The 19,590-nt window shown below is 54.4% G+C and overlaps 1 protein-coding gene across 5 annotated transcripts in view; it reads right to left on the bottom strand.

The window, feature by feature from the left end:
- DISP1 (dispatched RND transporter family member 1) overlaps positions 1–19,590 on the bottom strand; it is a 183,865-nt gene that overhangs the window by 32,561 nt on the left and 131,714 nt on the right. For all 5 annotated transcript variants that reach the window (XM_043567755.1, XM_043567756.1, XM_043567759.1 and 2 more), the window contains one exon: positions 17,985–18,450. In XM_043567755.1, coding sequence (XP_043423690.1) covers positions 17,985–18,450 — 466 coding nt within the window. The remainder of the gene's footprint in view (positions 1–17,984; positions 18,451–19,590) is intronic.

Below are 19,590 nucleotides of genomic sequence, written 5' to 3'. Positions count from 1 at the left end.
AGACATGGCCCGTGTCACAGGGTGACTGCAGGCCCCTGGCCACCAGCCTCACGGTGTCGCCAGAGCAGACACGCTGGACTGCTCCCCACCACCTCCCACCCACAGCCATGAGAGCTGCCTAAAACCTTCTTTTTTTTTTACCTAAACCATATAGCTTTGATGGGCTTTTTCACTTACTAAGTTTTGTCCAATCCTACATAGGAACTTTAACTCTTGGAGGAGGAGCAAAGCTTTGAGGAGGAGACAGATTTTCTGTTTTCACGCTGTTTTTGTTTTCTGATGATAAAATGAACACGTCCGTCGGTTTTGAGCCTGAAAACGCAGAAAACTGTGCAGGACACACAATCATCCGCAGTCTCACCACAAAGATCTACCCTCTATGTTCTTTTTGATCTGTTTCCTTCCAGTATTTTTCCCCTTTGTGTCTAAATCTGCACACTGGACGCATAAAGTGTCATCAGCGCGGGCCATGAGCTCGCTCCACATAACTCGAATCTTCTGAAAACGTGACTTTTAGCAGCCGTGTAAGGTACCGCCACATTTGTCCTAATTTAGTACACGCACTCGTAATCGCACAACAAACGGCCTTGTCTCTCGTGCGTTTGCGTGTGCTCACACTCCCTTATGAGAACCTGACTCCAGCTTTAAACGTCACATATTTCCCCGATTTGTGGTGTGGTTTTAACATGATTTTTCTGGACACACACCTTAGAACTTCTGTATTATAATTTTCCTCTGTAATTTCTGTAACTACTTGTACCAACGACCCCGAGGTCGGTTTTCTTCCCGACTCCTCTGAGTGACCGAGGCCGGCCCTGTTACTTCGCGGCATCGTCTGCTGCAAAGCCGTTTTCAGGGGGAAACTCTGGTCTAAACGTTCACTTTCATAAAACGTGGCACCTGGCACCGTGGGGACGGCTGGCGCGCCCGACCCCGTCCCGGAACAGGTTGTGACGGGCACCATCAGCACAGCTGCTCACGTGGGTTGTCCGGGTGACACGCGTGGGCTCTGAGACCGGTCTTTCTAGGCCCAGGCAGGACAGGGGTGACGGAGCCTGGGCGAGCCGCGCCCACGCCGTTAGCCATGCACGGATGCTGGGCTGGGAGCACCTCCCAGGCCCTCTGGGTTTTTGTCAGAAGAAGCAGACATTTGGGCCCGTTTGAGAATGGGAGCCAGGTGGAGGTCAGGAGCCCACCGAATTATCAGCAGGTTCTAAGTTGTTAGTAAGCTCGGTTTCCTTTGTCCTGGTGGGTCCACGGATCCAATTCTTCCCACAGAATCACACTGTTTTGGTTGACTGGCCTTCAGGACAGACCAGTCCCGGGACGGAACGCACTTGGCAAATCCTATTACCTTTAAAGAACGAGGGGGCTCACGGTGTTATTTCTGCACCAGCACCGAAAACAACCGCGACTGGTGAAAGACAGGATATGAGAACCCGACACGAGGACCCCTCCCGATATGAGAACCTCAGCTCTGCAGGGACGTGCACGTCCTGGGTGACAAAGTTCCTGAAGGAGGTTGCAAAAGCTCTCCGGCTCATTCAGAGCAACTTCCCGACAGGACAAGAGCATGAGCCCCAAAGGTGCTATTTCAGCAAGACTCCCACAGGCTTTCCTCGTGTGGGGGTGTTTCTTGCAAAGCCAGCTCACGTTCCGTCCAAGTCAGCTGAGCACAGCATGTGGCCCAGAACCTGACCTCTGCCATCAGAGGAGGTATTCTGGGAGAAAAGGCTTACATATGCAGACTCTCTTGTGTCAGAAACATCAAAAACACCCTCTCTGTTCCTTCTTCCTGGCCCCTAAATCCTGGCTCTTCCATACGGAAAACTTAAATCTTTTTATAATCTTGGCTTGCTTCTATCACGAGACCTTTGGCAGACGGACAGACAAGATGCATAGGACTGTCGGCCCAAGGACGGCCCTTCATTTCCTCAGCCTTATTAAATCGTCTTTTGCCTTCTCCTCTCCACCCTAAAACCTCCAATTCACCACGTACTTGTTCAGCAGTAGGAAGTGGGACGCCTGGCTTCTGCTCCCAAGCACCAAAGCAGGGGGACGGGAGGCTGACAGAGACGCCGGGGGGCAAAGCAGAAGTGGCAAGAATGCGATCCCGTCACCAAAGCCTCTACGTTCCAGGCTCCAGGTTCCAAAGTGAAAATGCAGCGGTTGAGTAAGCGGTTTGGAAAACGCAGTTCTGTGCACCCACAGCAAGGTGGTGCCTCAGGGAGGGGCTGGACAGTTGACAAACTCTCCCGGCCCAGGAGCCCGTCGGCCCCACACCGTCCTCCCGGCGCACAACCAGGATCATAGACACTCCTGACTGGCGTCCCTGCCTTCCGGACGTACGTGGACGAACCACAGCCAGGGAAGGAGATTTTAGCTTCCCAAGTCCACGGCGTCATTCACGTACAGCACTGCGGTGCCAGCGGCATCTCTGTGAGGCACGTAGAGTAAGCTCTCCATCTGATGGGCTCTCACACGTGCACAGAGTCAGGACACAGGGTGCTTCCGGCACCCCAGAGGGCTCGCCCGAGCCCGTTCCCATCAGTGACCGTATCCTGCCCCCGGAGGTAAACCACGTTCGGGCTCTGTCACCACAGGTTAAGTTGTGCCCAAGGGGCCGTCTTTTTCAAGACGGCCAAAGAGAGAAGTTAAAGGAGGAACTTAGAATAAGATTCAGATTGGTTCAAATTGAGGAAAACAGTGTAACATTTAAATGGGTGGCTCACAGATGAGCCTTCACTGGTCTTTTCTCCCAAAGTTTTAGAAGTATCTGTCCCAATGACTTACAGAGAGAGATCCTGTATTACCTATAAAAGGCCTCTGACGACCAACACAATCTCACTGACGAGGGTTATTCTTGGTTAGGTTTCTGTCATTATGTCACTTTTGAGCAGGTCATTTAAAAAAATCCATACTGAGGGGCACCTGGGCGGCTCAGTCGGGAAAGCGTCCGACTTCAGCTCAGGTCATGATCTCCTGGTTTGTGAGTTCGAGCCCCACGTCGGGCTCTGTGCTGATGCCTTGGAGCCTGGAGCCTGCTTCGGATTCTGTGTCTCCCTCTCTCTCTGTCCATCCCGTGCTTGTGCTCTGTCTCTGTCTCTCAATGATAAATAAATGGTAAAAGAAAATTTTTTTAAGTCCATATTGTTCTGCTTCCTCATGTTCTACTTTCTTCTAAAATTCACGATCTTGCCGGAGTCAGCAGTGTCTTGCTACTCAACAGCCACGTTTACTCGGGTACCGTGAACACAGGTGCACGGGCTCTGCTGAAGGCTTCAAAGTGCTCTCCTCTGATACTCTGTTTGGCACAATATTTACAGGCAGGTGTCCTGCTACCGTGAACACAGGGGCACCCATTAAATGGGAAATACGGGCGGGAAATGGGGATCTGAAGTTCTAAACAGTTGGGAGGGGTACGGAAAAAACAAGGTCTGGAGAGACAATGGTGCTGGGAAGGAGTGAAGACGGGCCGTCAACAGTGCGGGGGCAGAGCGGTCACAGGATACGGGGGGAAGGAAAGCAGAGGGCTGCGGACGCAGAAAGGACAAGGCCGGGTGGTGAACGGGGACCGTGAGCCACAGAGCTTAGGAGAAGAAAGGAGACGAGCTTGTCCAGGAGGTCAGGGTGCCGCCAGGAAAGGGGGGGGAGGGTAAGAGACTGCAGGTTGTGCAGACTGAAGGCATGAAGTGTGGATTAAAAATACTGCAAACAGCCGGGGCGCCCGGGGGGCTCAGTCGGTGAGCGTCCGACTTCGGCCCAGGTCACAATCTCACGGCTTGTGAGTTCGAGCCCCGCGTCGGCTCTGTGCTGACAGCTGGGAGTCTGGGTCCTGCTTCAGATTCTGTGCCTCCCTCTCTCTGTGTTCCTCCCCTGCTTATGCTCTGTCTCTCTGTCTCCCAAAAATAAAAAAATAAAAAAAATACTACTAACAGTCAACATTTACTGTCCTAAGCACCTGCCATGTTAGCACATTTGCAATTCCGATGACTGTCCTGAGAGGCTCAGAAAGGGTAAGCGACCCTCTCCACGTGCCAGGTCACCGGGGGCAGCGGCCGGATTCAGATGCGGCCTCTGCACTGCAGGCGCCCAAAGCAGCAGGTGAGCCGCCCGCGTCCCGGGGGTGGAGCGAAGTCGCCTCTCGCGAACCGGAGAGCGAGGCGCACTGCGGGAAGCGTGGGGAAGGCCCGCATCCCCCCGGTCACGGGCGCGGCCTGACCCCCCAAGCAGAAGATCCCATCAGGACGTTGCCCTGAAAACACGCGAGATCTCCTTCGCGGCACCGGCGCCTCCGGCCACACCATAAATGCAGCGGGGACACGTGCAGACGGCGGGGCGATCGGGCGGGAACCCCTCAGGGTCCATGCTGCAGGCGTGAGGAGGCCGCCCGCAGCCCCATCGTCTGTGCGTCTCGGACCCCGGGTGTGACGTGTGCTGTCCAGGCTACGAGCCAGCTGCTGACACCAAGGGCGTCCTCTGAGGTCGGGGAAGCAGGGGCGTGAGGGGAAGCTCTGCTCCGGGACCAGCACCCAACCCCAGGCCCACCACTTGTAACCACCTGCTGCCGTAAAAACCGTGGTTTTCTCCACCTGTAAGTGGAGACAGGTGACAGCTCTGGATTCCCTGGGCTGTTTTCAAGATCAAATCAGAGAGCACGTGTGAAATACGGCAGCACAATGTCTGGTACGTAGGAAGGGATCGATAAAACCACTAATACTGCTGCTATAAACTTGAGACTTCACACCATTAAAACCCGTCTTCTTCACCAAAGACACAGGTACAGTGTGCAGCCGAGCCCCACTGCATAGCTGTGAAGGAATCTGAATCATGCATTCACTTGTTACTATTCATTATTTTGGAATACTTGAGAATACTGTAGCAGTGATAAAACTTCCTATTAAAATTCTTAGAAAGGTCATTTTGTTACGAAATTACATAAAGGAGATATTCACGGGACAGCAGAGTGAAAAGTAACTTACACGTTATATAATCTAAACTGCGATGCTGACGGAAAACCAAATATTCTTAACTGTGCTCACGAGCAGACATAGTCAAGTGCATCATGAACACGGAAGCCGTTAGCAGCTGATCGTATTTCTACTCAGAGCCCACATCTGCGAGCGAGACAGGGGCAGACACGTCACCTCTCTCCGTGTGCACACCTTGGGCTGCACCCGTAAGTACACGAGTGTGCCCTACACTTCAGAGAATTAATTCACAACAATAAAGAAGTGCTCTCCTTTTATATCGTGATTTTTAAACAGAAGGTCTTAGGCTAGTTATTTTAACTGATGAAAAATAAAATATTTAGCTTGCAAACTATGCGACACTAAAATCTTATTTAAAACCATGTTGAATTTATGTCTGGATGTATGTGGACACTGGATTACGACCAGTTCTACCCTCAGTTAGGAATGCCTCTACTTTCAGCATACAAGTTTGTATTCCCTTTACAGCGGCAGGAAATGTCAGAAATAAAGCACAAAAACAAAGGGAAAATAAAGCATGCTTTTCGAAATGGACAGACTGCGGAACGTCTGTGGATTCTGGCAATTCTCTTGCTGAATCTCCTTTGCGGTCTTTCATTCCTGCCCACTTTTAAGCCCAGGGGAGCATCTGGTGGCGACTGATCAGCTGGGAAAATCCCTGCGCTGTTACGTATTTGCAGCCTTCCCCTGGAGATACTAAGAATTGTGCAGACATGGGGCGCCCGGGTGGCTCAGTCGGTTGAGCATCCGACTTCGGCTCTTGTCACGATCTCGCAGTTCGTGAGTTCAAGCCCCACGTCGGGCTCTGTGCTGACAGCTCAGAGCCTGGAGCTGCTTTGGATTCTGTCTCCCTCTCTCTCTGCCCCTCCCCTATTCATTCTCATTCCGTCTCTCTCTCTGTCTCTATCTCTCTCTCAAAAGATGAATAAACATTGAAAAAATAAAGAATTTTGCAGAGATGGGAGTAAACGATGCAGGACACTAGGACAGAAATGTGCATTTTGAACGTATTTAAAAATCCTGACACCAACTTAACCAAAACTTGCTGGCGAAAGAAAAACACGACACCAGGACATCTGTCGAGCGGGATGAGGAAGAGTGAAACGGTGACCTCCATCAGCAAGCGAGCCTGGGGGCCCAGGGAGGCATTTCTATGTGATGTTCCAGAGAAATGTGTGTTTTGTGCATGATACTCGGATTCTCTCTGTTCCACTCAGACTCAAAGCCCCCTAAAGCTGGAACCAACCAGACTTTCACGTAACAGCTCATGTTCCAATTTGAACTAAAAAGAAGTTTCTCTTTGATTAGAAGGGCCTGGGCCTGAGAAGCAAGCAAGAAATGATGCTGTTTTCTCCCCAGTCATTTCAGTAAACAAGAAAGGAACTGTGTTCTAAAAGCTGGGAGGGGCGCGTGGGTGGCTCGGTCAGTTAAGCGTCCGACCTCGGGTCAGGTCATGATCTCACGGTCCGTGGGTTCGAGCCCCGTGTCGGGCTCTGCGCAGACAGCTCAGAGCCTGGAGCCTGCTTCGGATTCCGTGTCTCCCTCTCTGTCTGCCCCTCCCCTGTTCATGCCCTGTCTCTCTCTCTCTGTCAAAAATAAATCAAAACATTAAAAAAAAAAATTAAAAACTGGGTGACGATGAAGAGGGGTGCTTCCTCTTCTGTTACGGATTGTCTCCTAAGGTGCCGCGAGTCACATAGTGAGAAGGGGGCTCCTGGGCTGCTCACCAAAGGTGAGGGAAGCAGGGCGTGGGAAATTTCCTTTTCAAATCCATTTTCTCCCTGCCACTTGTACGGGGGAAGGGGAGGGGCAGTGACTGAGGTCACAGTACCACACGCCTCTGGTCCCAAGCAATGCACACCCCGAGAGAGGAATGCAGGAATGCTTTCTGTTTTCAAAGAGGACCTGACACCAGGCCACTGAAAAGGACAATCAGTTAATTAAAACTAGTTGGAAACAGCTGAAAAGTAGTTTTGGTTCAAAGAAAACAGTGTTCCTCAGCCCGTGAAGCTACATCTGCACGATTCAGTTGGAGGTTAGGAAGCAAACGGCCCCGCGTGTTACGTTTCAAGTCACACTAAATTATAAAGCACTTACCCTAAAACTCAAGCCTTTCCATGCAGACCGTTGCCGGAAGCCCTGCCCCGAAGACCCTCAAGAGGAGGGTAGAATATTCTTTTCTTAGTAAGATGTGAATCATAATCACTAATAAGAGATCCAAGGAAAGCTCACCGAAAGCCAGAAAACTCTTATTAAACTTAACTAACTTAAGAGCATGGAATGCTGGAATGAGGTCTGAAATCCTCAAGCCAAAATACTCTTCAGGCACTAAAGCCGCTCACATAGAATGTGCCTTGGGAGCAGACAGAGAGGATCAGAAGTAAAACCAGAAAAAAGCCCCTTACAACGTGGAGCTCCATGTAGGGTTTAACGCTGTGTGAGAGGGGACGTTTTAACATCAAATAATACATTTGAATGCCTCTCTCCTAGGGGCTGCTTTACAGCAAAGCAGTTTGATTTTCTGGTGGTCGTTTGGTGGCCAATGGCTGCAACTAAAATGTCCCAGGCAAATTCCTAAAAAAGTAAAGACCCAGAATACTTAGCTGGGACCACAAAGATATCTAAGCCTCAACTACACATAAGCGGAAACAAAGACACAGTCCATCATTAATCAGATGTCTATTGCAACTGCTGAACTGAACAACCTGTTACAGTAATCTCACTCACTGAGCTCTGTCACCCCATTCCCGTCGGGGCTGGGAGATTCTTCTTCCCTGAACTACCCTTCCTTCCCCCCAAAACACACTCCCTCCCTCACCGGGACCCCAACGCCAGGTCAAGGAGGGTGGGGACGGTGCACAGGAGCCCTGAGCCGGAGCGGAGAGGCATAACGAAAGCGGTGTCTCAAGAGGGGGAGGTGGGTGGGCCCAGGAGACCACAGACACACAAACAGGGTCTGAAGGAATGAATGTGCTAACTGTCCCCCCTTGCTTCTTACCAGACACACAACACAGCGCTCAGAAACAGCAGACTGCTCGCAGCTCTGCAGCATCATGCCTGAAATCTCAAACTACTTGGCAGTGACCGAAGCCCTGTGCCATTCAAATGGACAAAGAAACTGACCTAGCGGAACCACCTAAGTCAACAAATCCACACAGAATAAGGTATCAAATCTGGCCTGGATTTGATTCTGCTTTCCAAACTCATGAAATGCGCGTGAACAAAGAAAAGCCCCAACTCTTTTCCAGGATTTATGGTTCGCCCACCAGTTTTATAATCTGCTGATTGCTTATAAAGTCACTCTTACTAGGCGTGCAAATATCCTGGAGGTGGCCGGGGCTGAGCAAACAGGTTATTCCTGGCTGTCTCCCTGCCCCCCACCCCCCTCAAGTAGGAAAGCAGCCTGGGCTCTACGGGAGGGGCTGGCCCTCTACAATCCCTGCCTTTGCTCTTCACGAAGGAGTCTGTGATTCGTTTTTTCAAGTCAGAAACCAATGCATCTGGGGGGAGATTTAAAGAACAGAAGGCAGTATCCCCCCAAATCACAGTAATAAGAGTGTTTTTAGGGAAATAAAACTTCCTGAGTCTTCTCCCACCATTTCGGAAATATCTTTACTGCATCAGACCAATGGCTCCTGGTTTTCATTATCAAATTATCACATCACAAAATTATGCTCTGCACGGAAGGACTTGGTGGGTCTCAATTACTTATTAGCTCATTGAACAATTAATTTCTGAGCATTTACTAAGGGCCAGGCACCTCGCTAGGCCCTGGAGATACACAGTCATGCCAAAAAATGGTTCAACAAGCCCAGGGAAAGATCGATGGGTCAAAGGTGTGAGAAGAATGTAACTGCTGTGTATGCATCCTTGGATAGTAAGTTCTTTCGTGGTTACACAATGTTGGGCATCCAGCGCTTAACAACCGCAGTGCGCAGGGTTCCAGAGCCCGTGAGACGCACGCACTGGACACAACGTGCTGTCACGCCTCCTCAGGGGCCTTTTCCAGACAAAGGAGGCTGCGTGCCGCCCCCCACGCGCCCCCACTCCTACCTCCTCCAGGCCTCCCGCTCTCACATCCCCGGCCGCGAGCCCCGTGCGTCTGTGTCCCTCTCTGGGATTCGCCCTGCGCTCAGAGAGTGCGTGTTTTGGCACTCGTCATCTCTGTCCCGTGACAAGGTGCAGTCGACAAACGATGGCGGTCTTCCTGAAAATGAGACGGAACTGATCCGTGACGACGCCTCTCGTCAGGGTCTGCTGTTGGCCAAATGACTTACCTTTCTTCATACGCTTTCTTTGGCCAAAAGGAAAAGGAGAAAATTCGATGTTTCTTTCCTGTTCTGCACTCTCTAGCATCTGCCAAGCAACGCACAGCGATATGGAAAGGAGGCGGGGAAGGAACATACTTGCTTCCTTCCAAATGCCGAGCGAGGTCTACGGAACACAGAGAGAGCTTTGTTTGCTGACATTTACTGCGAAAGTAAAAGACGACCGAGGTCCAAATTCTGAAGTGTGCATTCCAGAGCACACAGCACCCTGTGAGATCAGTTCATTTGTAAGACACACAAGTCCCCAAGGAAGTCTTGCTGGAAAGTAGGCCTTCACGCCACCTGACTGCCAAACTGACGGACGCTGGCAGCCGAGCTCGGAACATTTTAGACCTTACAAACGCTACCCTGTTTTAAAAGTTACTTCTGACTACTTTAAGGAACGCAAAAATAAACCTTGGTTTCAGTGAGGTCGAGATTAAATCGAACCAGACTTCTCAAGTTAACCAGGACTCCGATTCCATGCGAGTCAGGGGAGCGGCCCCGGGTCTCTGGGGCAGGACGGACCACCTATTCGCAACATCCTCCCCTCGTCCAGACAGCAACTCAGTGACCATCTGCTGTTCTCGGGGTGGGGGTGGGGTCGGCGGGATGAAATGCTCGATTTATATACACCAGAGTGAAAAGGAACACAGCATGCATTTATTTCAACCCAGATTCACCCACAGCTTGATTTCTGAAACGATACTGGCAGAGTGAAGAACAGCTATACTGGGGAGAAAATAAAAGGAACGAACCAGAACAGGAAGACTGACTCCAGGTGCTGTGCGAAGGGCCACAGTTATTCCCACGTCTGCAGAGACGACGGAAACTACGGCTAAGGTGGATTTACCAGGGACACAAAGCCAGTATGTGGTGGCGCCAGACTTGGACAGGTGAGGACAGTGAGGACGGGTGTGGAGGGGTGAGGAGGGGTGAGGACGAGTGAGGAAGGGTGAGGAGGGGTGAGGACGGGTGTGGAGGGGTGAGGAGGGGTGAGGACGAGTGAGGAGGGGTGAAGGGGGTGAGGACGAGTGAGGAGGGGTGAGGACAAGTGAGGAAGGGTGAGGACAGGTGTGGAGGGGTGAGGATGAGTGAGGAGGGGTGAGGACGAGTGAGGAGGGGTGAGGAAGGGTGAGGACGGGTGTGGAGGGGTGAGGAGGGGTGAAGAGGGGTGAGGACGGGTGTGGAGCAGTGTGAAGGGGTGAGGACAGGTGTGGAGGGGTGAGGACAGTGAGGACGGGTGTGGAAGGGTGAGGAGGGGTGAGGACGGGTGAAGAGGGGTGAGGACGGGTGAGGAGGGGTGAGGATGAGTGAGGAGGGGTGAGGACGAGTGAGGAAGGGTGAGGACGGGTGTGGAGGCGTGAGGATGAGTGAGGAGGGGTGAGGACGAGTGAGGAGGGGTGAGGGCAGGTGAGGAGGGGTGAGGGCAGGTGAGGAGGGGTGAGGACCGGTGAGCACAGGTGCAGTCCTACGAAGTCATGCTCGCCGTCGCAGACCTGCACCACATGAGACGGAGGCAGCAGGAAAATGCAGTTGTGAGGTCGAGTCAGTGGCACCTCCACAGGCCGCGTCCCCACGGCCGAGGGATACTCGGTGGCCGAGGGATACTCGGTGTTCGAGTCATTAGCTCTGCTAAGAAGAGAGCAGCAGCTACAGAGCAAATCCGCTGTCCACAGGTGTCCACAACGTGGCCGAGGCTTCTGCGGGACGAACGGGGGCCCCTGGAAGATACTGACCTGCCACGGGTCTTTATGGCTTTCGACCCTCAGGTCACCTTCTGATGTTTCTCTGCCACACAAGATACAAGCAGCCGGACCCCCCTGAGCTGGGATTACGTGGACAGAATGTCAACCACCGCCGTTCCTCTCGTCCCTGGAGCTCCAATTTGCTGCCACGAAGAGACAGCCTTGTCAGGAAGTCTCGCTGCCAGGACGGACGTGGCCAGGGTGGGGGCCACTGGCACCCGTGGGTCCCGAGCCCGTGAACGGTGCCCAGTGGACTGAAGAACCGTGCACAGCACACGCCTGAAGGATGCAGCGTGACCGCTCCTTCCTGCTGCCCAGCAGCCCCACAGTCTACATCCGTAAAGGTGGATATTCGTAAACTTCTGTAACTGTGAATATCCGTAAATCAGGTCTATGAGGCTGTTAGTAACGTTTGGTCGGCGAGAGAGAACAGGAGGGCACAACTTACAAACCTATAGTCTGGTTCCCCTTCTGTACTAACTCGTGAACAGATACATGATGTTTAACTTCCGTGCCTCAGAGAACACGGTGGACGACCCACCCAGAGTCTGCCCAGGGTCTCACCCTGTCCACACCACCTCGCACCTGTGCAGTTTTTACCCGTGTTCGGCACTTAACCCTGAGCACTCACAAATCCTTGCTGAATGCTAACTTCTCCACTCACTGCTCCAACATCTTAGAAGAGCCACGGGTTTGAGTCTAGTGATTTGAGCAAATCACAGACCCTGGGGTGTGTCAATGCCAGATTCATGCCACATTGGACGAAGCGTTCCGGTGGTTTCTGTCCCAAATTTCCCAGCGGAATCGAAATCACTCAATTGCCGGGGCTCAGGAAAGCAGAAAGGGTGGGTCACTGCTGGGCGCGCGCATCAAAGGAAGACAGTGGGGTGACAACGCTCACAGCTGTAATCCGACCCCCGGACGCCAAAATACACCGACACAAAGCAAGACTTCAGGTGGTAGAACCTCTTAACGTAACACGAGTTCTCGTTTCTTGCTTTTTGGAGAAAAAAGAGTTGAAAAGAAGCAGTGGCTGAGGGGTCCCTCTGAGAGGGACCAGAAGAGTCACGGGGGCTGCAGGAAGAGACACAGGTACAAACGTCACAGGGCACGTACAGGCAGGGACGGTCTCCTCCACGCTGAGACCCCTCTCCTGCCTCCGGGCCCCGGGGGGCCCTTAGAGTCACCATCCGCCCACGAAACCAGGGAGGTGAGGCTGCATCTGGCCATGAACCTAAGTCTGTGGCAGGCCAGGCATCCGCAGAGCCCTCTGCCACAGCAACGAACAGGCCTGTGCGAGGACCGAACCACAAGGCAAGCGTAGTTTGGACTAAGGATCTGTCTGCTCTTTGCGGGTGCGCAACTCATTAATCGTGTCCTAACACCACCACCCTTCCAAGCGGCAAGAAGATCCCACACTTCCTTCAAGCCATGCAGTGTGACAGGCTCCACAGAGGCAGGCATTTTCCAGACGCCAGAGGAGAAAGAACAGACCGCCGGGCCGTGCTCAGAATGTCCCATCAGGAGCCGCCCTCACGTCACCATGCACACGACCCCTTTTCTCCTTCTCAAACACGCTTTCAGGTTTGCACGCACTCCCCTCGCCCCTTCCCTCCAGTTCCGACACCGCGGCCTGGATGGTCACCCTTCGAGGGCCGTGCAAGCCCTTGGCCCATCAACCCACAAGTCCCTGCCCTCCTCTGATGGCCCAGAGTTCTGTATTTTTCGCTAGCGCAAAGGGGACATCATTATTATCTCATTTATTGTGATTCTGATGGCCAGCTGGGTGGAGGCCTTGTCTCTTGGTAGGAAGACCTTACTTCCTGCCTTGCTGAATTCCTGGGTGTTCCCCATCAGACACGAATTAATGGCCAGACCGTGGGTATGCCGGTGGGAACCTGCAAGTGAACTGGAAGCTTTAAAGTGAGTTCTATGTAAGCTACTTGATATCTGGTGATAAACGGGATTAAAATAGGGTATACTGTGATCAATCAAGACGGTAACAGATAACGTCACAAAGCAACAAAGTTCATGCAGGTGACTGATACAATGAATCTTCAGAAAGACGTGCTGGAGCCTAAAGCGCCAAGAAGGGAGAAAACCGAACCTACCTTTTTCCAGAAGGTAAGGAAAGGGACAGACGCCAACAGGGGGGCCAGGATAAAATTACAGTTTCTCCCTGACTGCGTGTTGAGAACGTTCTCTATGGTTTACATGTTTTATAAACAAATAAAACCTACAACACAGAACACACACCCACAGGCGGGCCCATCTGTGGCCTGGGTGCAGAGAGCACGTGACTTCCCGTCCGCACACGTGGCTACTGCAGGCCCGGCAGCCTCGAGGACCCCCTTCGAAGGGCTGTGGGCACGTCTGCCCTTACCAAGTCACGGATACATGCACAACCCTGGCTGAGAACTCCGGAGTTTTTGAGACAATCAATAAAAAAGCAACATGCATAAACCACAAAAGGAAACCGAAGAGATCCCGAGTGCAAGTTCACGGTACAGACTGGCGGCCAGAACCACTGCTCCCACGGCTTTCCCACGCCGGGCAGGTTGTACCCTGCAGGCACAGAGCACCGCGCGGCAGCCTCATTTTCAGAATTTCTCAGCGAGGACGTCCTGTGCACTGTCGCCGACACAAGAGCTACTGCCACGCCTCCGCTCGCTTCCTGGGAGTCTCCCTGGTTTGAGAGACACGACGCCTCGCCTGGAGCACAGCTAGGCAAGTCAGGACGTGCCGGGCCCAGGCCAAGGGCTTCAGTCCTCCTCTGAAGACGACCCCCAGCAGTGCTGCTGCCTCATGGGGCAGGGAGGTCACACCCTGCGCCACGGCCAACGCCGCTCGGCTCTGCTTCCTTCCAACCGCTCCCGCTGGAGCGAATGGTCTCACCACCCACCCACCCAGCTGCTCTGGCCATGAAACTGAACACCAGCCATGATTCTTCTTCCCTTCCTGCCTCCGTATCCAATCGTTCACCAAATCTTGTAGATTCTCCCTCGTAAACCCTTTTAGCATGAAACTTTCTCTAAATTCCACTTTTACCGGAAATACTGCAACAGGTATTCTGGTGGTCCTTCTGCCAACGACAGTGCCGACCCACATCAGTCCATGCCGGTGGTTTCCCCATCCATGCCGGTGGTGTTCCCATCCACGACAGTGCTGACCCATGTCAGTCCATGCAGGTGGTGTTCCCGTCCACGACAATGCTGACCCACATCAGTCCGTGCCGGGGGTGTTCCCATCCATGCTGGTGATGTTCCCATCTATGCTGGTGGTGTTCCCATCCACAACAGTGCCGGCCCACATCAGTCCATGCCAGTGGTGTTCCTGTCGACAACAGTGCTGGCCTGCATCAGTCCAGGTTGGTGGTGTTCCCATCTATGCCGGTGGTGTTCCCGTCCACAACAGTGCTGACCCACATCAGTCCATGCCGGTGGTGTTCCCATCCACAACAGTGCCGGCCCATGTCAGTCCATGCCTGTGGTGTCCCCATCCATGCCGGTGGTGTTCCCGTCCACGACAGTGCCGGCCCACGTCAGTCCACGCCGGTGGTGTTCCCGTCCACGACAGTGTCGGCCCACGTCAGTCCATGCCGGGAGTGTTCCCGTCCACGTCAGTCCACCCTCCACAATGCAGGCCATGGGCTTCTCTAAAATGCAAATGTGCCTGTGTATCTTTTATGCTTAAGACCCCATAATATCACACCCGTTAGGACGGCTACTGCAAAGTAACGTGTTGTCAAGAGTGTGCACTGCTGGGGGGAACAGAACAGCACAGCAGCTGAGGGAGTAGTTTGGTGGTTCCTCGAAGTGTTAAGTACAGAATTCCCACCTGAGCCAGCAGCTCCACTTCTGGGAATGTGCCCCGAGGGAATTAAAAGCAGTAACTCAAATAGGTGTTTGTCCACCCAGGTTCACGGCAGCATCATCCGCAGGAGAAAAAAGGGGGAAGCAGGCCACGTGGCCGTCACCAGATGCGTGGGCACGCACAGCGTGCGTGCATGCCGTGGGATGTCACCCAGCTCTGCAAAGGGAACTGTGACACCTGCTCCAACCTGGATGAACCCTGGGGGCACCACGTGGACCGAAAGCAGTCACGTAGGACAAACAAATACCGTGTGACCGCATACAAGGTGCCAGCGGCTGCGTCCACGTCCAGGACGGGGAGCAGGACGGCGGCTGCCAGGCGCTGGGGGGGCGGCCGGGGGAGCCGGCGTTCTGTGGGTACGGATTTTCAGTTTGGAAGATGAAGAATGTTCGGGAGGCGGATGGTGGTGGTGATTTCACAGCGGTGCGGGTGTACGTGGTGCTACTGAGCGGTGCCCATTAAAGCGGCTACGGTGACCGACCGCACGCCGGGTATACTTTCTGCAACAGAAAGGTCTACACACACACGAATCTATGATGCCCGCCCACGGGCCGCAGACGAAATCCAGAGATCGCCTTCCTGTGCCCTGCAAGGCCCCGGGGGTGGGGCTCAGGGCCCCGCCCCTCTCACTGCCGCGCTCCCCTCCTCCGGGCCCCAGGCACACCAAGCAGGGCGGCAGCTGGGCTCCCAGCTTTGGGCAAGTCGCCGGACAAACCGTGCCCGTGTCTGCATGGCCGCCCACGCCTCGCAACGCCACGGCTGCCAGTTTGCTCTCCCGTGTCCCTTCCCACCGCCCTACGGCTCCGTGAGGTCTCGCCTTGTTCAGAACGACATCCTTGAGGCCCCGCACGGGGGAGCACTCCGGAAAAACTGCCAATGATACGTATTAGCAAGCGTACGGAAGGAATAAGGAAGGAGCTCTGTGTGGCTGCACGGGTTTTACGATAAATTGTGTCACAGACAGACCTGGAAACAGACCCGCCTTTACACGCATCTTTGAAAGACGCTATGTCTGTTACAAACAGTTCACCAGGACGCTCAAGCTCTTGAGAAAAAAATCCCAACTATGAGGTTTCTCCCGTAACAGTCCATGTTTTTTTCTGTAACTTGTCTCGATGGACAAATACCGCATCTTGATCTTTTTTTTTTTAGCGCCATTCTGCTTCAAGCTCCATGCACACCGGAGTCTCTCTTTAAAAGTAAGTTTTTGAGGGGCGCCTGGGTGGCGCAGTCGGTTAAGCGTCCGACTTCAGCCAGGTCACGATCTCGCGGTCCGTGAGTTCGAGTCCCGCGTCAGGCTCTGGGCTGATGGCTCGGAGCCTGGAGCCTGTTTCCGATTCTGTGTCTCCCTCTCTCTCTGCCCCTCGCCCGTTCATGCTCTGTCTCTGTCCCAAAAATAAAATAAAAAACGTTGAAAAAAAATTAAAAAAAAAAAAAGTAAGTTTTTGAGGAATGTTCAGTCCTGAACATATTGGCACACCTGCCATATGAAGAGAATCGGTTCCCTGCTCGTGGCTTTGATGTTTCCTGAAGTTTTTTAAAGGAGGGAGCAGCCTCAAAACGTACAACTCTTTCCCCTCACGCCTTGCAACCACGTAACTGCTGATTCTAAAGCATCAGTATCGACGGCCACACGACTTGGAAGTCAACTACTTACACCGTTTAACTCAAAGCGGAAAGCTGGTCACACCACAGGACGCTGGGAGGACATGCCCGGGACGTGGCTTCCCTGAGCCCCTCCCACGCCCACCCGGGGAAAGGGCTCTGGCGAGCGCCAAAATGAATTAATTTGATATCTGTACACTCTGTGAAACCAGCACCCCAAAGAGTCTAGTTATCATCTGTCACCACACAGAGCCGTGGAAGTTTTTTCTTGCCGTGAGAATTTTTAAGATCTACTCTGCTAGCAACCATCAAACAGGCAGTTCATGGGTGCCCGGCTGGCTCAGTCTGGGGAGCGTGTGACTCTGGATCTTGGGGTTGTGAGTTTGAGCCCCACGGTGGGGGTAGAGATTACTTAAAAATAAAAACCTTAAAAAAACACACAAAAGTCAAACACACGATACGGTATCACCAGCTACAGTCTCCGTGCTGGGACTTGTAACTACAAGTCTGTACAGACTCTTTAAGCAAGAGCGAATGTGTCGCACGCAGACAGGGGGCAGCTGCTCCACAGCAAAAAGGGAAACCAGTGCACTTGGCCACTCGAGGAGCCTTAACAACACCGAGCTGGGCTCGAACTGCCCGATGCGAAGTCACACACCCTGCAGGGCTCCAGTCAGGCCCCCGAGCCGGCGGAACCAACGCAGAGCGGGAGCCAGACGGCAGCAGGAGGGGCCTTCCCCGGTCGCCCCAGAAAGAAACGTTCCAAGCGGGCCGAGGTGTGGACCGCACGCGCGTCCGCGCTGGTCAAACTGCGCGCCAGACAGATGGTCCCCCCGCAGGTAAACGAGATGCGCGTCAGCCAAGGAGAGCGCTCTCCTGCTCCTGTAAAACTCATCACCTAAAACCAGGGCGGATACCTGGTCTCTGCACCCACTGGACATTCACCCAATACACTGACGTCGCTCGCCTGCGGTGCCCGCGGGACAAACCCGGCCCGGACTGGGGGAGCCGGCAAGGACACCAACGTGCCTGCGGCTTTCCAGTCCGCCGGACCCCGAATGCTTCCCAACGCGTAGCTTTCCAACTTCTGTGCTGCACACGTGTGGGTCCCACCCGCAGGCGCGGGGAGGTCGGCTCTGCACACACCCCAAGCACACGAACGCAGGGAGCAGGAGGAAGCCGTTTCCTGCTTCTCTGTCACAGAGGCTGGTCACCTTTGGGCAGCCACATCACAAACGTGTCCCCCACAAGGAGGCAGAAATGTCGAACAACACAAACTCGACTGACCTCTGGAGGCCAGGGCCACGGGGAACGGGGAACGGGGAACCGCCCCGCAGGCAGGAAGTAAGGGAGGGTCTGGGTGGGAACTGGGCAGACGGGATCGGTACAGCGTGTCTCGGCTGCACTGGTCCCCCTTCTCTGACACACGTGTCCCCGCTTCTGGGGAGCCGGACACTCACCTGACGCTGGCCGTGTGCTGTGGCCCGGGCTGGTGTGGGAAGTGGCCGGGCCACGGGCGGTGCGGGCAGAAGCAGGCCGGCTGCAGGCGGCAGGCAGGCTGGTAGGCGGGCGTGCGGTGTGGACAGGGGCGTGCCGGGAAGTCAGAGTGCGGCCGTGGGCAGCGGGGGCCCAAGCCAGGGTCAGGCTGGGGCTCTGGGGTGGCCGGCGGGGGGCAGGGCGGGTGCGCGGGGCAGCGGCACATGGCAGGCGCTCGCTGCGGGACGTCGGCGGCCAGACGGGATGACTTCGCCGAGCCGTTGACCCGTGGGCATCCGTTCACGCACGCTTTTGTTCCGGGCGCTTCTGCGGAGAGCTGGTGGGCGGCGGGGTCCCCGTTGCAGGTCGTGAGGGCGCCGGGGCCGCCACTGCTCAGGAGCACGACATCGCGGTTCCCGCTGCTCACGGCCATGCTCCAGCTTCTCGGCCCTACGACAGAAACGACACGACAATGTCCAGTGACGGCTGGGCGGGAGGCTATCTACAGGGTGGAGAGCGTGGGGGCAACGCGGTGGCACCTGCGCGGGGACCGGGATGCTCCGTGTGTCCCGCCTGCACCTCCCACTTCCGTTTTTAGACCCGCTGCTCCCCCAGTCCTGTCCCCGTCCCGTCCCCATCCCACCCAGTCCCCGTCCAGTCACTGTCCCCATCCCGTCCCTGTCCCATCCCCATCCCGGTCCAGTCCCCGTCCCCATTGCCGTCCCGTCCCAGTACCATCCCCGTCCCCAAGGGAAGTATGGGGGAGCAGTCAGAACCGTGCAGGAGGGGAGGGAGGGGCACCCACATCGCCCCTGAACCCTCCACCAGGCATCGGTGTGAGGATGCAGTTGTTACGGACAAAATGAAGGGCCACCCTGAGGGCAGCAAGTGGTGCAAGTTAGAATAATTTGAATAATCCTAAGAACACCTTATGTCAGGGTGCCCGGGAGGCTCTGCTGGTTAAGCTTTTGGCTCAATTCATGATCACAGGGCCTCACCCCAAGGCCACCTGGAGGCGGGGTCAAACCCCAAAGCCACCTGGAGGCGGGGTCAAACCCCAAAGCCACCTGGAGGCGGGGTCAAACCCCAAGGCCACCTGGAGGCGGGGTCTCACCCCGAGGCCACCTCAGGGAGGTTCTGTCACCTCAGCTTCCTTTTGCTGAAGAATGTATCCCCCCTTTTGCTATAACAACAACAAAAAAGCTGATGCAGATATTCCAGAATCAGTAAGGCCTACATCAGAGGACGTCGAAGGGGCGCTAGACTTTTTTCAAAGCCAACTGAACCCTCCCATGCTTGTGGGTCTGCCGGAGCACACAGCGGCCTGGCTGTGTGAGATCCGTGCTCCCGGCACTGGACACTCTTGGGACAAACTCCACACGCAGTCACGGCCCCTCACCCTCCACCCAGGACGCTCACGTTCTCTGCAGGACCCAGCACAGCAGCCCCCGCTCCTGGGGACCCAAGACCTCCCTCCCCTCCAGCCAGGGGATCAAAGGGGACACCTTCTCTGGTTTTTTGGGTTGTTTTTTTCCATCAGGTGTGTTACTATCCTCAGAGTCTATTTTTCCATCAATCCCACAGATGCTA

This window comes from Prionailurus bengalensis, chromosome E4 (assembly GCF_016509475.1).
Source record: "Prionailurus bengalensis isolate Pbe53 chromosome E4, Fcat_Pben_1.1_paternal_pri, whole genome shotgun sequence".
Lineage (NCBI taxonomy): Eukaryota > Metazoa > Chordata > Mammalia > Carnivora > Felidae > Prionailurus > Prionailurus bengalensis.
Note: the sequence above shows the minus strand (reverse complement) of the source record. Positions and strands in the feature narration are given on the sequence as shown.